Source organism: Mastigoproctus giganteus, chromosome 6 (genome assembly GCF_048544385.1).
Source record: "Mastigoproctus giganteus isolate SK-2022 chromosome 6, ASM4854438v1, whole genome shotgun sequence".
Taxonomy (NCBI): Eukaryota; Metazoa; Arthropoda; class Arachnida; order Uropygi; family Thelyphonidae; genus Mastigoproctus; species Mastigoproctus giganteus.
The window spans coordinates 68,495,774-68,517,171 of record NC_143580.1 but is presented as its reverse complement, the minus strand read 5'-3'; the positions used below and the strand labels follow the sequence as shown (position 1 = coordinate 68,517,171).

The 21,398-nt window shown below is 38.2% G+C and overlaps 1 protein-coding gene across 1 annotated transcript in view; it reads left to right on the top strand.

Moving 5' to 3' along the window:
- LOC150084395 (cell adhesion molecule Dscam1-like) overlaps positions 1–21,398 on the top strand; it is a 326,343-nt gene that overhangs the window by 147,091 nt on the left and 157,854 nt on the right. Inside the window, 3 exon segments of the mRNA XM_090375201.1 lie at positions 10,587–10,745; positions 17,203–17,490; positions 18,869–18,988. Of these exon segments, the coding sequence (XP_090231327.1) occupies positions 10,587–10,745; positions 17,203–17,490; positions 18,869–18,988 (567 nt within the window).

Sequence of the window (21,398 nt, the reverse complement as noted above, 5' to 3'; positions counted from 1 at the left end):
AAAATTCTAAAATCTAAACTAAAAGGCAAAATTTGAGTCAGCTTTTTAAATTCGTTTTATGAGTATGTTGATTAAAGAATTTTGTAATCAAGGTAAAAACCATTGTTGCGTAGACACTGACCATTGTTGCGTCAACGCAGTGACGATTGTTGCGTCGTCAAGCTAGTCATTGTTGCGTGAAAATCACTGTTGCGTCAGCACAGTGGCCATTTTTGCATCGTCAGGCTAACGATTATTCGTCAAAAACAGATTAATCAGCGTACTGAAGTGAGCAGCGATTTGTATTATCTAACAATTGGTATGTCAATGAATACCAAAATGCTTTAAATGTTTGCACTGAAATATTACAAGGCTCTCAGGCATTTCTGCACACAGATAATGACAAATAAGTGGAGGTCACAATCCAGTTGTCACGGGAAGACCTTTAAAGTGAGAGAATAAACACATTTTTTTTTTATTTGTATACATTCCTCTGAACAATTTCTCTAAAGAGAATCTTAATCACATCCTGTCTACCTAAACCGCTGCGTGCAGTAACCAGAAAGGTACGGATGAATGTTCTGTGATTTGTGATCCCACATCTCTCTCTCTCACTCTTTCTATCTACTTCCAAATAAATCGAAAATGTCGGCTTTCTAGCCTTTTATGTGACCCAATAAATCTTTGCCGACTTGGAGCAGAATAGTCTTTGTTAGAACGTGTAAGTGAGGCGACAGGAATTTCAGATATTTTTTCCCGATTTGTTTCTCCAACATCGACTCTTTAAAGTTGAATCTGAACAACTAGAATGAGACCGGAAATGAATCAACTCCTTTGGAAATAGCGCAGGGGTAAAAAAAAAGAAATAAAGTAAGAAAACTCGAAGAAAAGATTTCCTCGCAGAGAAGAAAAATAACCAAAGGTGCGAATTCGCTTTCTTTATAACTACCAGCAGGGACTTTCTTGGTTCGGGGTGATTTTTAAAGCATTAAAGGCATAGACGAGAAAAGAGGAGTGAAGAGGGGGAAAAAAAAAGTAGCGCCACATACACGCTGCAGGATAATAGGCCGTGCCACGTGCGACGGGAGCTAGTGAGTTTCCATTCAGTCTCAAGTCCTCCGTCGATTTTTTTTTTCTTTTCTTTCTTTCTTCGAGAACTCCTTTGTTCCACAAAACTTGCGACTTGGGCAAGTTGAGTCCATAAAGAGACGACCAAAGTGCAGACAGGTCACCAATGGTCAGGGTGTTCACTATAAATTGCCTTCTTTGGACAAATAGGGCTCAAAGAAAGTCCTAAGTCTATTATGGCATTCTTATAAAACAAGTCCAGAGTCCATTCTCTGGATAAGCAGCAATTTACTATTCTCCCACCAGAGTTACTTCATTTCCACACTAATCTATAGATCGAACTCCATTAAGTTAATTAAGCTAAAATATAGTTTATAATTTTCTTCTTACAACAACCTCACCTTATTATCCTTGAAATTAACTATTATAATAGCAGAAATAAGATTAATTTACTGGTTAAATGAGATAAATTGAAATAATACGATTTTTTTAAAAAGCACTTACGTTTCGAAGTCATTTGAAAGCAATTTTAATCAGAGTACATGTTAGGCGTGTTAATTATTACCACATAACAAAAATCGAAGGACAAATACCAGAATAGCAATCGATCCCCGTAATCTGTGGACTTTCAGAATCGTATTTCCTTCACCAGCATCTTGAAACTTGCGTTCTTCAGGAATAAGTTAAAATATTCAGTTCGTATAAACTGCCTTCATTTTTGAAACCAACTAGTGGTTTTCACCATTATAGCATTTCATTTTCAGTAAGCATGTACATTTGCTATATAAATATGTTTACGTATTCTTTAAGATATTTCACATAAAACATATTTAGATTTCTCTAAGGATATTTGCATAATTGTAGAAAATATAATGGCCAAAAAATTCTTTACGTAAACATCTTGAATTAGCTTTCATCTCTAACAACAGGTTTTTCTTTTCCCACGTTGAAATGGTACAGTAACCATCATATTGTTGGATGTTATGATAATAAACAGTCAGCGTACCTTTTAGGCTAAATCCCCCTCTTTATGTCATGAATTGTATCTCCTACTCCTGCCAGTGTTTCCAAGGAATGTTTTAGTACGTAGTAAGTACCACTGAGCTTATGTGAGCGGTTTATTAATAGAAAATGTAGAGGAAATCTTCTTTACGAATGACCTTCACAAAAAGATCGAGAAAAATACTTTGTTTAGCAATAATATTTGAAAACTAACACCAGGATCTCGTCTGTGTACAACTTCCAGATAATGCGATGTTTTCTGGAAGTTGTATAAATAAAAATATTTTCTATTTCAACAGAATTTCTTAAGAAGAGTTAATTCACTGGTTAGTACTTATTTGGCCAATTGTTCACTGCTTCATAGGTACTGATCTGAAATTACTTTGTCATGTGGGAAGTTATTAGTTGTCTGACGGCTCCAGAGGATCCCTCCATCTCCGCGTTGTATTCTGTGTACGTGGCACAGAACTCTGTGAAGGCTAGAGATTTAAAGGAGTGGAATATCTGGCCTCAATCACCATCCCAGATTCACCGGACACACATAAGACCACACCATCAGCATAAGCACTTTATGACAAAGGGGATACTCTTTTTGCAATCACTCGTTTAATACCAAATTCCAGAATATTGGTCCTAAGACTGAACCTTGTGGACAGCCTCTATAAACATCTCTACTATAAATTAAACGCTGTGATCTTACGATTCTCATACTTGTAAGGTAGCTCCTAATAATTTTGTATATCAGGTTCGGGCATGACAGAGTCCTTAAAGCTGAAAGGGCACTTTGATACCACACAGTATCAAAGGCCCCTTCGAAATCTATAAATAGGGCCATTATATACTTTCATTGGAATCCTGACTAGAGTTAATCAAATCATTTATTGCACTTCTGTAGAAGATTTTTTTAACCATACTGATAATCAAAATTCAACTTAAATGATTCATTAAACAATTTTTCCAATCTTATTAATATCAGGCGCTCAAATATTTTTCCTAGATTAGACAATAATGAAATTGGTCTATAGGCACGTGGATATGTCATCAATTTACCAGGTTTTTGAATTAACTTAAGCAAGGCAACCTTCCAGAACCCCGGAAAAGTTGTCTCAATAATACATTCGTTTTAGACATATTTACCAATATATCTGGAAAAATCTCAACAATTTTTTTTAATACAGCTCTTATCTACCAAGTAAATTCCTGGTGTTTTATTTATATTAATTCTACCACACATTGATTTTTCTTCCTTAACATTAAATAGCTCAAACTCAGAAGCAATTATAGCCTTGCAACGATCTGGCATAGAGTTAATCAACTTCTCAATATGCGGTTGCCCAATGCTCTCCTGCAGCTGAATCTTACTTGTTGGATTCTTCTGAACAATTTTAGATGGCATTATGTACCAGCAGTTTCAATAGGGTTCAAATCTGATTTGTTGCCGGGCTAGCCCAACGCAGTAATGCCAACATTGCTGAGGGATATGACCCTATCTTAATGGAATAAAACGAGGGAAAAGATTGGTGTAAGTACGTTTTAAACCTTGCGAGACAAGAAGACAAACTCATCATTAAATCTAAATAGCATAAAAATTACCAATTTTGCTGTGTGCAAGTGCTGAGTCTTGTTGAAAAATTCAGTTTTGGACATCTAATAACGTGTTTCAGGCACTCCTCCAAAGTAGCAAGTGTAGATTTCTGCATTCACCGTTTCGTTAATAAACTTAATTCGCCCCACCCCTTTGCTTGTTATTCATCCCCAGACCAACTGACCGGAGGGAACTTTACAGTCGGTGTTATGCAGTCAGTATTGCATGCCTCCGATTTTCGTCTTCTGACATATCGCTTCCCATCCAAGCGAACCATGCAGGTTGAATTTTGATCGCCAGAAAAGATGACGGTGTTCCATACGTTCTTTTGTCCATGAAACATGCGTTTTAGCCCAAGTAAGTCGCTTCTTCGTCATTTGTTGGGTCAACAAAGGATTGTTCTTCTTGGGTCTTCGTGAACTTGTTGCAATATCAGAGGTCATCTTAAAGTCCAGTTTTAGTTCATGAGCACTAGCATGGCGATTACGAAGGCATAGCCGTTTCAAATACCGATCTTGGGAAGGCGTTGTCACTCTCTTATTGCCTGGTCCAGGTCTTCTCTTCACATTACCGGTTTCACGCTTTAATTTCAACACCCGGGATACAGTTGACTGGTGGCAGCCTATTTTATCAGCGTAGAAAGTCCTTCCTGGGGCAGCGCAACAGCTCCACTTTTTTTTTTCTTGGTGTCAACTGAACATATGGAGCAATGCGCAGACCCCCGCAAAACAGGATACTAATGAGCGTGTATACCCTTCCAACGTCGTATTTATAGAAACGGCTGATGCAATTCCTTGCAATTACTGTCTGATGCAACAGAAGCGTTATCTGACGCAATACCTTTGCTTTGCTACAAACAAAATAACTGTAATCAAAAATTATCTTATACGTTTCATTACAAATGTTAATTTTTTTTAAGGTGATGCAGTTTTTTTGCCCGCCACTATATAAAGTAATGTAAATTATTAACTTTGTACTCTTTCGGCCAATTACCTTTGCTCTTCCACTCATCCCCATTCACCATAACACTCATTCACTCTCTTTCTCTCATGCTGGATCACTCTTTCACCAAAACCGACATCACCTGTACATCTTCCTCCCCACATGTTTATTTATTTGGTGTGGGGGGCCCACACATTTATTCCATTTTACCATAATTTCTAATTCACTCATTGGCCAGCCCATTCAGTCTCTCTTTCATTCTCATTTTTCATTCTACGTTCCATCCCCTTGCTACTAGCTTACTAATATTTTTCAGCTAATCTGCTTCCCTGTACATCTCCCACCCCCACGAGGCCGCCTCCGTAGCCAGGTGGGAAGGAGCAGCAGTGCGTAGCACACTCTTCTTGATTAGACCGGGGTTCGAGCCCGTCACCACCAAATACGGAGGATGCGGAAAGGTCAGGGAATGACCACCGCATATTCCCAGAGCAATATGGCCTTAGTTGCTAATGCTCCTAAAATCCAAAATAACAACAACAACAACAACCCCCACATGATTACTTATTTGGTGGGGGGGGGGGGCAGGTCAATCCGGTTTTGTCATGTGAGATTTCTGTAAGGGCGCAGAATGCTGCTATCCTTATAGTTTTTAAGTCATCGTCTGCACGTGGTGGGAAACGTGGGCAATTTTAACTATTTATTATGATGAATTGCTGGGGGGGGCTGAATTGCTCTTCTTTGGATATTTCCGCACATTTCGAATACTTTCTGTGTGAAAGTGGGTAAAGGCTTTATAATTTTTCTCTTCTGTGATGAATAGATGTGTTTCTTCCCTGGGAAGGGGGCCAATCTGTGCTATTAACTATGTTCTGGATATGTCATAAATTATACATTCATATAGAATGTATGCCCAGTCTTCACTCTCGTTACAGGTGCAGTTTGGGTCATCAATCAGCCCGAATGAGGTTAGTTTCGCCTTTAGGGAGTCGTGACATGTCATTATATATGTTGTAAAAAGTCTAGGGGAATACCACTTACGTGGCTTTGGGCTAACCATTGCCGCCCATGGCAGAAACCTTTCGGAAAACAAATTGGGAGCAGGAACCCTCTGGTTTCCTGCTCCCAATTTGTTTGCCAGAGCTCATGGAGCCTTGTGGCTATTCTTTTTCTTGATGGTGATGATTGCCTTGATGGTATTGGCTGTGTCAAGGGCTATTCCCAGAAAATCTGTGTGTATGCTTACTATAACCGAGAGGGTGAACCATACACAGGCTCCATAGGTGATAACAGGTAGGAACTTTGCACGGTTTATCATTGCTGGGGGTCTTTCTTTTGAGCCCCCAATCTTCTCGACTGATCCTGAAATCATTGTACTAATCTGAAGTGAGACTTTTATTAATTGGAGCTTGTGAATATTCTGCTCTAAATTGGCAAGTTATATCACGTTTCAACCAACAAAACAGATAACCCGACCACAGAATACACAACCATAGAATAAACAAACCGATGACCTACATGGGTCATCAGTTTGGGACATCATGATGGGTCATCGCTGGCAGGGTTTTACAAATAACTGCAGGTATCCACCGACTTTACGCAGTGTAGTGATAGCGATTTGATGCACAAAAATTCTCAACTGGCTATCCGCGAACACACAATCAGGTTATAGAATTCCATCACTGCAAGATCACCTCACATATACAGTACCACATTTGAAGTAAGTAGTTAGGAGGTGTCAGATTTCTTTTGGCACGCAGGCTAACTTGCTTATGCGCATTTTTTCGCAAATAAAATGGCGATGTCTTCACATACTCCCCATCCAGAACAGGCACCATCTTCACGGGAAAGTATGTGCTCGTTTTAACACTCGAAACAAATAAAATTAAGTCTCCACAACAGCGGGCATCCGGAAGGATCCAGTAAAGAATAATGGATTACCTCCGAAAACGCACGCAACAGTTTCATGACTTATTGCACGCACTCCTAAGCAACTCCCACTCTGGGGTTTTCGTGAATAAGCATGAAGAGCCAAAATTAAATCTCAAATGTTTGCCGCATATGGAAAGAACAAAATAATTAGATAAACACAAAAGCCCAGTACACGAGAGGAAAGCGACCATTAAAACTGCATGCGGATAATCACAGAGGTCTGCGTGTTGTAGAAGTTTTCAGCCAGCACATTAACGCCAAAAAATCCTAATACGTGCTCGGAAATCGCTCTCAGATTATCACAGAAAGAAACAGCAGCTGTGCTGAATTTATTATCCCACAGTGTGACTTAACAGTTCAACATGTCAGTCTCTCGTGACGCTCGATCTGTCCTTTCTTTATATTTTCACCAGTGTACTAGCGAGTATACTGGTGAGCTGTCTGTAAGGATTCAAAGCATTCACTAACAATCCTCTCGCATGAAATTGAAAGTCTCTTTTTCTATAAAACGGCTTTTTACAGGATAAAGCCATTGGTTCTAGGTAAAGAACATGTCAATTGTCCAGTCAATCAACGTAAATGCTTTTTTCTTAGACAGGTTGAAATTTAACCTCCACGAATCCAACGTGCAGTTAGAATACTAGACGAAATGGTAAGCAATTTCACTGTGATTGCCTTCAAGAAATAGTGAGGTTTCTGAGTAGCCATTCTCTTATATGGTTGAAAAAATTCGCTTTGCAACTTATACAATGAATTCTGTGCTTATCCATGCTATTCTTCTGAAATCTATAGATGGTGTGAGGAATTTATTGACGCTTAAATCTATGCACAGTGCAACAGTTATTCCATGATGCTATTGAATAATTCAAACATGATACTGTTGCAATGGCACTATCGTAATTTAAATGTGGAACTGTTTCAAACATCTGGAATGTTTTCGAAGTCTATATTAATCCAATAGAGAGGATGAGATTTTTATTCAGATTTCTCGCCTAAACCACTAAGGCTGTTAGGCGTATTTTGTATCTGTAAATTTCAAGTAGCCTTTGGTTTGCTTTTTTTAGGATGAAAAACCATGCAACCACTGCCCAAGACCAACAGACTCGGATTCAATGTGAAAAAGGTCCATAGAGGTTAAAGCTAGACAGGACTCGAATCTCAGTTTTTTTTTCATACGATGTAGAAGAACATTGCTAACTACAAAGACTGGAGGTCAGCACAAACTGCACCAGTACTTTTAACTCCAAAATAATTTTCTGAAAAGAGTCAGCGAAGGAGATTATGCAGTTCGCTGGTACGTTTTTCTTTCTGCCCTCAACATCCTGAAATCTCTTTCCTTTGAAGGCAGCTTTCACCTTGGTAATGAGGAAGAAGTCCACTAGTGATACTTCGGAAGAGTATGGCGGATGGTTAAATCTATACAATGCCATGCTTCGTCAGATGTATTCTCAACAAGAGCGGAATAGGAAGGGGAATTATGATGCAACAAGAACCAGTTGCCTTTCTCTCGAAATTGCGGTCTCACCCGGGAAATGCACTTCAATAGTCTTTGAAGGCACCTGTACGCAGAATGCAGTATTGACATTGACTCTTTGCCCTTGAAGACATTCATTGCTTATGTATTACACCCTGTTTATTGAAAAGCATGATCAGCATCCCGTCTCTTGATCCTGGACTTCTGTAAACGAAACTTTTTTGGGCCTTGATGATTTTGAAGTGAAATGCATGAAATGACTTGGTCTATGGTTTTTACTGAATTGTCCAGCATTGATTTCCAGTGCGGATACAGTTGAGGAGATTAGGATTGTCTTGACAAGCCTAGATGATTCTCATGATGATACTCTTCATTGTTTCTGCTCATTCGCGAGGCTGTGCGGTTTTCTGCAGTTCCTGATCTGCTCTTTTAATTCTATATTTTTAAATAGAAAATTACGCAATAGATAAAATATCAATTGGTGTGACCTAAGAATTTATTTAATGCCACTTAAAATATACGTTTCCTCAAAAAATAAAGTAAATATTCTTCCACTGAATCAAATCCAAATGATCTCAAATGCCCGGTCTTTTAAAAAAGTTTACGAACGCGACAAAGTTCCTCTATTCCCAGGCGCGTACATGATTAAGTAATACATCGAGGCTGTCGGTTATTCCATAGCCAACGCCTATAAAGTCTTCTCTGCCTACGTGCAAAAGAATGTGGAAAGAGCTATCAGAACGCAGGCTGCCCTCTTCGTTTCTTGCTCGCTGTCTTCCGCGTTTCTTGTATCGTAAAAAGAAGCCAGTGTGCACACAAGTCTCCTGGCCTGACGTTGCTATTTGACGGCACGTAACTCCCCATTAAAATAACGACCGTTTGGTCGATGCTCAGCGGGGAAGTTTGGTATGTTACCGAGGGATTCAAAGTCACGTTAAATCTTCTATTAAGAATATTGGACGCTCCCCCATGTAATGATAGGAAGCATTCTAAAGACATTAAAACAAAGTTGAGTTTAGGGACGTTGTCTTTTTTTTTTCTTGTAATAGTGGGTATTAAAATATCGGATTTCAAACAAGAAACACGGAAAATGTGTGTGCTGATAGATGTGATTATGTGTAACTGGACCAACTTAAGAATGTTACAGAGTCTAATAAATTTAAAAAAAGGAAAATAGTTTTTGGATTTGTAAAAAGAAAACTTTGGACCGAAATCCAAGGATCTTTGCGGTATTTACTACTAATGACGCATTAGTCAAAGTATTAATCATCTATGGAATTTGGGTTTGCTGAAGTTTTTAATTTCCAGTTTATATTAAATGAAGGTCATTGCAATGAGGCTCCTCTTATAATGAGCTGGCTCGATCAAACAGGAATTTTACTTTCAAAAATATTGCAGTTTTATTTAAATCATTAAAAAGGAAATGTTTGGAGAAGTGGTATAAAATAACTCGTTTGATGATACACAGGGGAATTCGATCCTCAGTGAAGATTCCGACTGAGGAAATAGAACATAACTATAGTATCAGGGACCAGGTGGAATCCTCATGATTTTGACATAGTAAATAGAACACAATTGTAGTATCGGGAACCAGGTGAAATCCTTGTGATTTATCGAAGTCCAGAGGCCACTGATTGGTTATATTAGGTTAGAAGGAAAACTTGCTACAAACTGTTCCATAATTATGAAGTGAAGTGAAGATTCTGACATTGGAAATATAATGTAATCGTAGCATCGGTGACCAGATGGAATCCTTGTGATTTATCGAAGTCCAGAGGCCACCGATTGGTTATATTAAGTTAGGTAGGAAAGCTTATTATAGACTGTTCCATAATTACTGTAAAATTAAAACTAAAGTTACTTTTAGAAAGTTTTAACTTGACGAATTTTTAATTATTACTGAAGGATAAAATGCGCTAACTCTTCAAATATAACTAATTAATTAAGATAACAAAATAACTAGCATAACCTGCCATATCAATTTCTTGCGGACTCCACCCATATATCGCAAAATATCCCGAATCCCCAATGCTATAGTTTTGCCAACTCAGTTGGAAAAAAATGTTACTTTCTTCTATACAACCTATCATAATGGGTACATTCCAGACACCATTTTCTTAATTTTATATCTTATTTTATTCTATTGACTTGTTTCTATCGTGTTCCGTTTGCACTTTTAAAGATTACGATCTTAATTCGTAAGATGGACGTAAAATTTTCAGCGAATTTTTTCTCCAGACGAACCCTTGACATTATGAAGCTATGCTGTTCCATTTAACCAATGTTGTTTTACAGCGCAACTATCAGTTAAAAACACATAGAGAGAGAGTCATCAAGAAAAAAGAATGAGCATCTGAAGGCCATTCAGACACGCCATTACTTGGTGATCGGACATTGTCTATCCAACTCTGGCATGTTGCCCATCTCCGGCCCTTTTTACACATCTCCCATAAGACAAGTAACATCGATAATCAGCAGATCAGACATTTAAAACATCCGTTACAACCACCTTTTATGGGTCAAGGCGTTTTCATTTGACTTCGGTGCAGGTTTTCTTTAAATAAAAACTTCATTTAAGTCTCTTTCTTCTGTTTGCTTTCGTTGCAGGAGGCAAAAGATTACCGTACGGAGACAGGCAGACGTCGGAACCGCGTGGTGGAGTGAAAATTCACAGCGCGCGGAAAGACGACCAGGGAATGTACCGATGTACGGCGATAAACAGCCGAGGGGAGAGAGCAGAAAGGCCGTTGACGCTCCATGTTGTCAGTAAGTATCCTCACCTTATAGTAAAAAACATCAAGGTGCGCGCGCTTCCATCTACAACGCATGCGCGGTTGAGTTTAGCACTCAACGATGGAACTGTTTTTCCCATCAAATAATAACAAACATTAATGTGCAATCAGTTGAAATCCAGTGGATCATGAAGTCCATCATAAGTGCTGTCCACTTATTAAGTCCATCATGTATTTTCACATGCTTTGGCTTAGGGCCTTGACATGTCTCAAAATCCGACCGTGGGTGTTGTTATTCCAGTTGTCCAAAAACACACAGATTTGGAGTGGTGTTTTATCCAAAGTTCAGATTCCACGACCATCTCGGGTGTCACCTTAAGAAGACTGGTTGCTTAGGATGCTAAGCGCACGAATATCTACTTCACGTATAGGACTGAACAACTATCAAAAGATAAATCAGTAATCAGACATATAATATGTCTTTGGGAGGTTGAAGATCAGCTGTTCCAACCAAGATGAAAACCCTGCAGTTTCTGGGCATCTGGAGTTTTCTTCATCACGTACTGTGATTCTTCCATATTTGAATTGTTGATACCAATGAGCAATAACGCTGTAACCTGGGCAGTCTTCTCCATAAACAGCGACCATTTCTTCGTGGATTGTTTTGGGTGTTTCCCTTGAAGAAAGAGGAACCTAATCACTAATCTGTATTCCACTTTATCCATTGTGACACTTCACTTCATTCAGCGGTGTAAACAATATTGTCAGATCATAACTAAAATTTGTGTGGTTTCTATAGAGATTTCAAGGTAGGTATTGAACCAAAAAAACTTACTCTATCATAACTACTTCTGGGTGAATAGGAACCTTTTTTTAACCCCCCCCCCTTCTCAGAGAATTATGCTCCTCCATGCTATAGGAAACAGAAGAATTCTATGTTTAAAAAAATATGTATGAGGGATAAGGCTTATTAAGTCTCTTAACAGTTAACTGCGAGTCCAAATGACTGTTAAAAATCTTGAATTTCTTTAGGATTAGTCAAAGGAATTGCTCCGATGTTCTTTAAGAAACGCAACCTTGAATTAACTCCCGTTGCCAAAGCAAAACTCTGAGATGGCGACGTTACAACCTTTTCCTACTGGCAGAAACACTGATGTTCGCATTATCTTGATGACTGTAGAGACGAAAGGGTGACGTACGTGTGAACGGTTGAACGACTTCAGAATTAAGTTTTAACCTGAAGGGACTCAGTCTAAAAAGTGGCAGGTATGGTAAGTATTCGAAGTAACTGACTGGTCCAATGTAGGTAGCGATTTATTAAAACCGCGGGACTCCCTGAACTGCTGACAGCTACATCGTTTAACGATGGTAGAACGCGAGAAGGGTGCTCTCTAATATCGAAGCAATAACAACGAAGGCATTTTGTAGTTAAGCTAGGCAGTGATGAAACAAATAGTACCGGTGGCTTCATTTCTACAAGAATATCAGCAAATCAATTTATTATCAATAAATCTATCGAAGGATGGATGGCATGTGTTTCAAAGAGAACATCGTGAGCACAGATTTGTTTTTAATATTCCAAGAAATACAGTTTTAAGTGTTATCTCATTGTATTTCGAAATGGGAGTGTGATTTTTAAGTTATCACCATGGCAGATTAAAATTGTTTTAAATTAAATAAGTGGAATGAGTGCCGTGAACATAAATCCACTTCCAGGGGACTAGTGGTTGTACCAATCAAGAAAATTCTGTTTACGGATGTAGATCAGTATCCTCTTGGCAGCATTCGTAGAGCAAGTGTTCACTCGCTCAAGTATGCACATTCCTCCTCATCTTGTCTCTTACAACGTTAGGAGAAATATGGATACCAAATAACAGATTTCTCCAGAAATGTTACAGAATCCTTCAGAAAAAAACATCAAGGAATATTAATGTTAACGTGGTCCAGTGGCAACGTCCATTCACCGGACTTAACCCGTTTGATTTCTTCCTCTGGAACTGAACGAAATTTAGATTGCACTGTGATAAACCAGAAACAAGGCAAGAGTTAATGTAGGCCATGAAAGAAAGATAATGTTGCCATCGGAAACAAACTGATACCAAGCAAATATGTTGTCATTTGACAACATATTCGAATATTAACTGTTGCCTGGATATTGTATGCGAAAAATGAAGTTTAGTATTCAGCCATCTAAGGACCCAATACTCTAGGGTAACGAAATGAGAATTAAAGGAAAGATTTTTTGTCAAAAACAACTCCTAGGTCTTTGTGAGCATATACATTTGGAATTGATTGAAACATCTGCAATGTTAATTTCTATTTGGTTTGGCTGTTTTTGCAATATATATACAGACAAGGGGTGGATAAAATAATAGAAGCACCTGATATCAAAGTAGTAGTTTCTATAATAGCTGCATGACGCATTTATGAACACGCAATGATGATTTTTTCCTTACAGGTAGTACTGTAAAGGAAAGGCGATAAAAGATGATGTTTATTTAGAGTTGATATAAAAAGGTACACGAAGGAAATGACCAACCTGTCTTAATTCCAAAGCGATCAAATTGCTGGTGCACGTTCAGCAGGGGCATCCTACTGATTTATTTAATGTATTCAGAGCAACTGTATCGAAAGTGATGTCTGCATCCCACAAGTATGGAAAAACAAAATGTAATAGGAAGAAATGCTGGCAGAAAATCAAAAACTGAAAACGATTGTAGCTTGAAAATATAAAATATCTGCCTCAGAAATAACTGCAGAACTAAATTCGAGTCTCAGCAATCTAATTTATAGCAAAAGAGTGCACGAACTTCATAAAGCTTACATTTATGGAAGAGCTGCTGTTGATTGCTCGTTACTGAAGCTAATGCTAGAAAGGAGATGCAAGGATGTGAGCAGCTCGAAAACTGAATACGGTTTGATTAGAAACATGTCATATTTTCAGAAGAATCATCATTCACGCTTTTTCTAGCACCACAGCGAGTTTGTACGGTAAATGCTGAAGGAAGCGCATCATCCTCTCTAGTGCCAACCTTCGAACATGGAGGAGGATCAACAATGGTTTGGGCATCACCCTACGGCCAAATTGCTGCTACTAATTACTCTGATATTCTAAGTGACCAGGTTTAGCCCATAGTGCAAGCATTATTTCCCATAAACGATGCCATGTTTCAAGATGATAATGCTCCAATGCACACAGCTAGATGTGTCCAAAATTGGTTTAAGGAGCATGCAACTGAGGCTAAGCATCTCCTATGCCCTTCACAATCACAAGACTTAAACGCTATTGCTCCACTGTGAGCATATTTGGAGAGGAGAGTGAGAAATAGATTTTTACCACCTTCGTCACTCAGGGAACTTGAAACGTATCTCCATATTCTCTTAAGACAGTTAACGATTTATTTTACTCCATTCCACTTAGAATACAAGCTGTTTTAAAATCAAAGGATGGCCCAACACATATTTGTGCAGACTTGTAACTCTGCTCGCAAGTGTTTCCATTATTTTGTTTACTCCCTATATGTATTGTATTTGCATACCCTGTATGTCACATATCAGAGCACGACCAATCCAGTGCTCATCAGGTTGCTCCACTATTGGATTTTTAAACCCATGCATTAACATTCCCTAATTAAATATCAAACAACAAAAATCCATTGAAACTCACAATTTTAGGTCGTAAAACCTGGTCCTATTCAAGTTTCCTATTACTCGCTCATGATTTGTGTGTAGGTGCCGGTAACAGCTGCATAAATCCATCTTATCACAATCACCTTCACTATCGCATTCTCTTCGTCCCGTCTCGAAATGGGCTCCAACTGGCGTGCTGCCTGCAGACACATTAAAACAACACCTTGACTCTCAACAGCTTTCCACCTCCACCCGCTACAAATCGCATTTGATTCACAAAGTCTCCTTTTCAACTCTTCTGCCTGCGCTCATTTAGCTACCAAAACTACACACACCTCCAGTAAGTATTCCATTGCTGCCTGAACAGTTTATAGGTCTCTGATGACTCTTGACGGAAAATTAATAGCTTACGTATCGCGTGTCTTCTCTAACCTACCATATCTCACGCAGTTTTATGAGCATGTATCGTTAACGCTCCTGCGAATCCTTGTAGATACGACGTGGTCGCCATTAGTTTCGCCCAGAAGTAGTAAAATAGCGGCTTTAATTAATATTTATAATGCCATCCATCTCACTATACTGATAAGCGTATGATTCATGCTCTGCTACAGAACTCAGTAGTCGACTAAATCTATAAGTTTGATACGTAGAACGAGGTTAATCGCCCTGTTTCTTCATTACTGCAAACACGATCCATCTTGCACAGCGAAAGCGACTGAGCAGCAGCAATATTAACCTCCCCCCTCAAAGAATGGAATTTGTAGATTAAGATATAAGCACTTTGCCCATTTGTTTAAAAGATCATTCCCACCAAATGGAGTAATCATTCAAGTAAAGCATTTTAGGGGTGATTGGTTATTCGATCATTTTGTCCCTGGGAAAGATTTATTTTAAATCCTTTATTCGTAAGATATAGTGGTGAGAAATGAACATCAGGAGGAAACGAAGGCAGGAGTAATTTCGTTTAATAAAGAGGGGTAAAGTTTGAGTCAAAATGTGATTATACTAAGAGATGAAGGAATTCAGTGGAAAAGAAAGAAAATTAATTTAAAAGTTAAAACTTTATATGGCGAATGTTGGTATTTGAAGTATTTTCAAACAGCATCACCTTTCGACTTTGCATCATTTGAAAGCGCGGGATCATTAAAAAATATCAGTTTCGCAGGACATAGGAATTCATATTCTTATGATTTAAAATCCATGGTTAAAATGAATTCTTATGATTTAAAATCCATTGATAAAAATGAATCCTTATGATTAAAAATCCATGGTTAAAATGTATTTCTTATGATGTATTTATTTTTAAATCGTTAGAACGTGGCTTCATCTATTTCCCTCTTCTAGTGGATGAGATACAGTTGTCCCATTTAGTGACATCGATTATCGGTGAGCACCTTTATGAAGGATATATAATGCATGGGTAATGTGCTTATCAAAGCTTTCATAGTTTTAATAACAATGAGAAAAGCCTTTGTAAACTGCTGATTTAATAGTAACACCTACCTCCAAGATACAAGAAATAAAAACAGTTTTAGTGAGCCTAGATCAGCCCATGATGTTCCTTTATTAAAAGAAAGAAATATCTGGTCTTTACAAGAATCATAGATATTTAAAAAAACAATAAATACCTTGCCTCATTCGCTGAAGAAATTGTTCCAGGGAAGCGATTCTTTACCTTGAGCAACAATATAAGATCCACAGTGACTATGTTGAAAGTTTTACCATTTTTTGAAATGACAAAGCAGCCATTGAAATAGTGACGCGTGGTTGTTGGTTGTTATTGAGTTTTGGGCGCATCAGTGACTTGGACCATTATTAATCCAATCCTTTAACCAGCTATTTAGGCACAAGATAAGACCGTGCGCTTCTGGCATCATCCATAGGATTCAATTTTAATTCCAAACTCTCAAAGCACTTTTATTGATCCAAAAAAGGCCCTCAGGACAGCAAAAAAAGACGGAACTGAACTGGTAAGGAGCAAAGACCTAAATAAAGTTGAAAATTAAGAAATTTCTAAACCAAACGAGAGAAAATTTAAGCGACTATAAGCTGTGTAATAAAAAATTAAGAGCAGGACTGAAGGATCCTAAATGAAACGACCAGTACCACTACGGTCTTCGCACCACGAACAACGCTACCCCACCCTAGCAATCGAAGGACCGCAAATCATTAGAAATACTTTTTTCGCTCATCGATCGTGTTCAGAGTTTCTCCGATGCCCCAGGCACTTATATTTCGTGATCCCGCTAAGTATCCTTACCACTTTTATCTTCCTTTCATAAAAGAAAATGGCAGAGACAACTGCGAATTGCGGTAACGGATTACATTCTGTCCTTCCAGCGACGACAGATCTATTAGGTTCTTAATTTCCTGCCTCACCTAATATGTCTTCCTCTTTGGACATTTATTTCCTCACTGTAGCAACTGACGTCCGCAGATTTTTCTCCAACTTTCTCTTTTTTATATACTTTCAATCCCATTCGTCAGTCATTGGTTTTAATAATTTCCCGGCCATCTCTTCCACTCGAGATCCCTCCTGCTGCGAGAGTCAATATTAGCTCGACGTTTTTTGTAATATTGCAAAGGCTGCCCCTGCGAGAAAAAAACATTTAGAAGTTTCATATGTGAGCGTATAAGAAACTTTCAGTTTTTTTTCCCTCTTTTGTTTTCTTTACTTTTGCAGATGTACTTCACTGTTCAGAAGAATTTACTCAAAAGCTAATCGCAAGAATGCTAATTGGCGATCAATCTGAGCGATAGTAGGCAACACCATGTTTTTTTTTAAAGATCTGATTGCATTTCTAAGCGATAGAAATTTCAACATTTACAATTTTTATGGAATCTATTTTAATCTTTTTCAGCCGCTCCTGTTATAAGTCCTTTTATGTTCGCCGATAATCTTGAAGAAGGAATGAGGAGCTCTGCAGTCTGCACCGTTATTGCCGGCGACTCCCCGGTCAAATTTAGTTGGTTCAAAGACGATCGCCCAATTCACGAGATGTCCCCGGATATCCAGATAGTTTCCATTACCGACTTTGTGTCATCTCTGATTATTAACAACGTAGAGCGTCACCATATGGGCAACTACACATGCGTGGCCGCCAACAGCGCTGCTTCTGTGAACTTCACCGCCAAGATGATAGTCAAAGGTAATATCGCATTCATTCATGACATCTGGAGTTAATAAATGATCACAAGCCTATTCTGCTGTTTTGTCTTTATTTTGTTTAATATACTCCCTTTTTTTTTCAATTAGGAAACCGGCTTCTCTGTTTATTTCATATTTTGTTTGATTTGAATAGTTAATTATCTTTATAATCATTTCCAAGATTTATTTTTTTTCAAGACATTCAAATTGGAACTTTCTGCCGACTAGTCAAATTTTACAATGTTTTTCTTCCCAAACCACATGTTTCACAAAAGTTACTTTATGGTCAGCTCACTGGCCACGCTGGCTCATGTGGAATCCATTTTCATATAATTACTACCTTGAAGATAATGCGGACGAGTCCAAAATGTAAAAATAGAATACTGACAACCCTAGGCAATGCGACCAACGAACCTAGTCCAAAGCATTCTCCTCTTTTAAACTTATTGTTCGGAAGATCCACTCCAGTAATTGCAATTCAACGAGATTCTCCAAATTCAACATGAAGCCATTTTCCTCAGCAGCACGCAGTTCGATCTGACTATTCAGATTGAAGCCCACGAAGATGGCAATGCTCCTGTACGAATACCATTTGGCATTGTTAAGCTTCTGAGCTGAGACTATCACGGAAATCAAGGCTGTACAGCTTCTCAGGAAGCGGTTAAAGCAGCTCCTATTGGTTGGTTTATATGTTAATTTGTGGAAGAGCAGCATCTAAGGTCCATAATGTGCCAAGTAGATGGTTATCCCTATTGGTAACACGATCTTCAACTTCATTCGTTCGCAGAGGAGACTGTAGTAATGATGTAACCACTTGATTCGGAGACAAAGACCTACGCAAGTGTTCTTGGCCACCAGATGGTAACTTGATTACTGTATCACTGTTGTTCTTCCATATTTTTTTACAACTTCTCCCACCATAGGTTCAAAATGATTGCAGTAGCAAGGAATAAGTGAATTATTGTTGCAGTATCCAAAGATCCATAATAATATTTAAGTGGATTATTACTCTTTATATTTCCGTACAGTACATGATAACTTAAGACGCTTTATTTTTTATGATATTTATGAAACAAATCGGGGTACTCCATAAATATAGAACCCCTCAATGAGGAGTTGTGGGGTATTCCAGTATGCTACTGATATGGGGTATAAAATTATACTTAATTTTACCGCCATAAGCTACAGAGAATGGGATTAATGTATTTCATTAAACCATCACCGATTCTGAACTTAATCATCTACAATGGATTTTCCAGAGTGAAGAATCCCAATCATGAGTTGTTATTCAGAGAGTTGTAGGGTGTTTTTCACAAATAATAATTCCTTCTTCTAGTTCTTACTTTGATTATTATCATTTCCATTGTTTTTGTCCACAGCTCCTCCGAGGTGGTTAATAAAGCCCACTGATCAAGCAGCTCTTTCGGGAATGCCCGTAACCTTTGACTGTCAAGCAGAAGGGGAGCCAAGACCTGTCATTAGATGGAAGTATTCTAAAGGTAATTGATTATTATTTTATGTATTACTCACGTATTAGAATTATAAACATATAATTATCACAAATGGGATAAAAATTAAATCAGAAGGAAATCTCTTGAACGTTCTCAAAAACATCATATGTTTTTTTGAGAAATCTGTTCAATATCATAACGAAGTTATTTAAATTTCTAGGCCTTCTTCTGTACTGTATTATCTTCGCACTAAGAGGCATTCTTAGCGGAAAGACATCTTGCTAACTAAACAAAAACAAACTCTCACAGAAGCAATAATAGTTAGCATTCTTTGGAAGGATTTACTGGGTGTCTAATTGTACTCTAGAAAATTACGGACCTCTCCAAGTAAATGTCTTAGGAAATTGCTGCAATCTCCTGCTGAGTCATTAGGGGTAAGCACTGCTATTTCAGAAGTATTGCACATGTTGCTACAGTGATCTAGTTGGCGTTACAGCAGCCAAAGGAGGAAAAGAAAATGTCAGTCTATTAGAAACTACAGCTGCGATGGATATCATAAAATAAACATTCAAATCTCTGCATTGAAATCATTTCCTTATACGAATGAAAACAGTCTTACTCCACTAAATTTCCTAGATTGGAAAAAATTATTTGAGAAAGAATTTAAGAAAGCTCAACTTTGACCATCTGTCTCCTGCATCTCTTAAGCGCATTATGACCATCTCATCTTGCTGTACCAAATTTATTTGCAAAATCAATTTCTTGTGCATTAGAACCAGCGATGCGGAATCTTTTATCGTCATAATTATAAGCGTGAGCAACCCCCATTGGCCATTGAAGTTATCCACTGGCACTTTCATATCCAGACAAAAGTTGGCTTAAAGACTCTTTTAAACTAAGATATTTACAGTTCTGTTGAGGGATGTATATACCGTCTCGAGTTTAATGTTATACCCCTTCAAATCGTGGTATTAAGCCAATGAGCCACTTCCAACCCTTTCGTGTTTTCAGTAATCCACTTTGACTTCTACAAATGAATACCGTAATGAAACTTGATTAAATAAACGTCTGAACTGCATTAGTTAGGCGTTTCCTCAAGCGAAATACTAGAAAACATTTCCAGTTAACGTTTGAAATCAATACTTTGAGTCATGGGGCAGACAAAAATTATTTAAAATACTTTTCATCACTTTTGAGAGGATATATCTAATTTCCCCCAAGAGAGTTTTAATTCTATGGATCGATCCTACTGGATTAAAAAATATCTCTGATCCGAATCCAACTGATCGAGTGATTTCAATAATTTATTTTACCACAGAGCTGATTTATCCCTCTAGACCTCGGACCAGGGTCCCGCTGAAGTATCTACACATAGGTGGAGTTACTTGCAAATTATCATCGTCAGCGCAGTGAAAAATATTGATGGATGACTTTGAATTGACCCAAAAACAAATGGAAAAAACTCCCAAAAAGTTAAATACCAATAGGTGTCATTAAATGGAAATATTCTTCCATCTAATATGATCCAAAGTATTGTGAAACTCAAAGTATTGGTTTCAGTTTATATTCCACTAATTTTTAATGAAAAACACCAATAACAAATTAACGGTTGCGGAAATTTGAAACTGGTTGAGAAGAATCCAGCTCAAAATTTTATTTCTATAATTATGCGTATCATCCTGATCAATAAACGCAGCAAAGATCAACAAATTCTATCTTCTCTCTACCGATTTCATTTTGATAGTTGAATAATAATTTGAAATTTATTATCCAACCGTATTTTTCTACAGCCTGGTACAAACATGGACTTATTGGCACTCTGACAAAGAGTCATGTTAATGTGCTCCGCTTCTCAAGGAAATAGCATCCTCCCTATCCTGTTTCAGTCGTCCACCGACTCCAAATCAAATTACCTAATTCTGTGCGCGATGAATGGCATTAACTTTCAGTACGCAACCTTCGTGATTCCGTTTGCCATAAACATCTCCTGTTTCAAGATAATGACGGCGATGCAAAGTTCCTCAAGAGCATTACAACTTGCACGCGATTCTCCATAGACCCATATAATGGCATGCAAATATGTAGCTGGTTGGAGGGGGGAGGGGTGCGCCTACGTTAAGTCGATTTTTGTTGGTATTCATTATCTTCTTATATGCCCTGTTCACTCTCCAGCTTTATTTATCCGAAGTTAACAGAAAAGAAAGAGCACACACGCACGCGCGGGGGAAGCTTATGTGTTTTCCACACCGCCCGTCGGCTTAAAAATATATCTCGCTATATCGGGCAGACACAATAAACCCATGTCCATAAATATATCTTCAACATAATGTTTCCGGTCACGTAAGTTTCCATTTTCTGCTCGACTCTCCTCGGTCTCACTGGTGTCCATACAATACATCGCCAGCAGTACACGGGGAAAAGGCGCCCATGTAGCATGAGAGGAGTAGTGACACGTGAA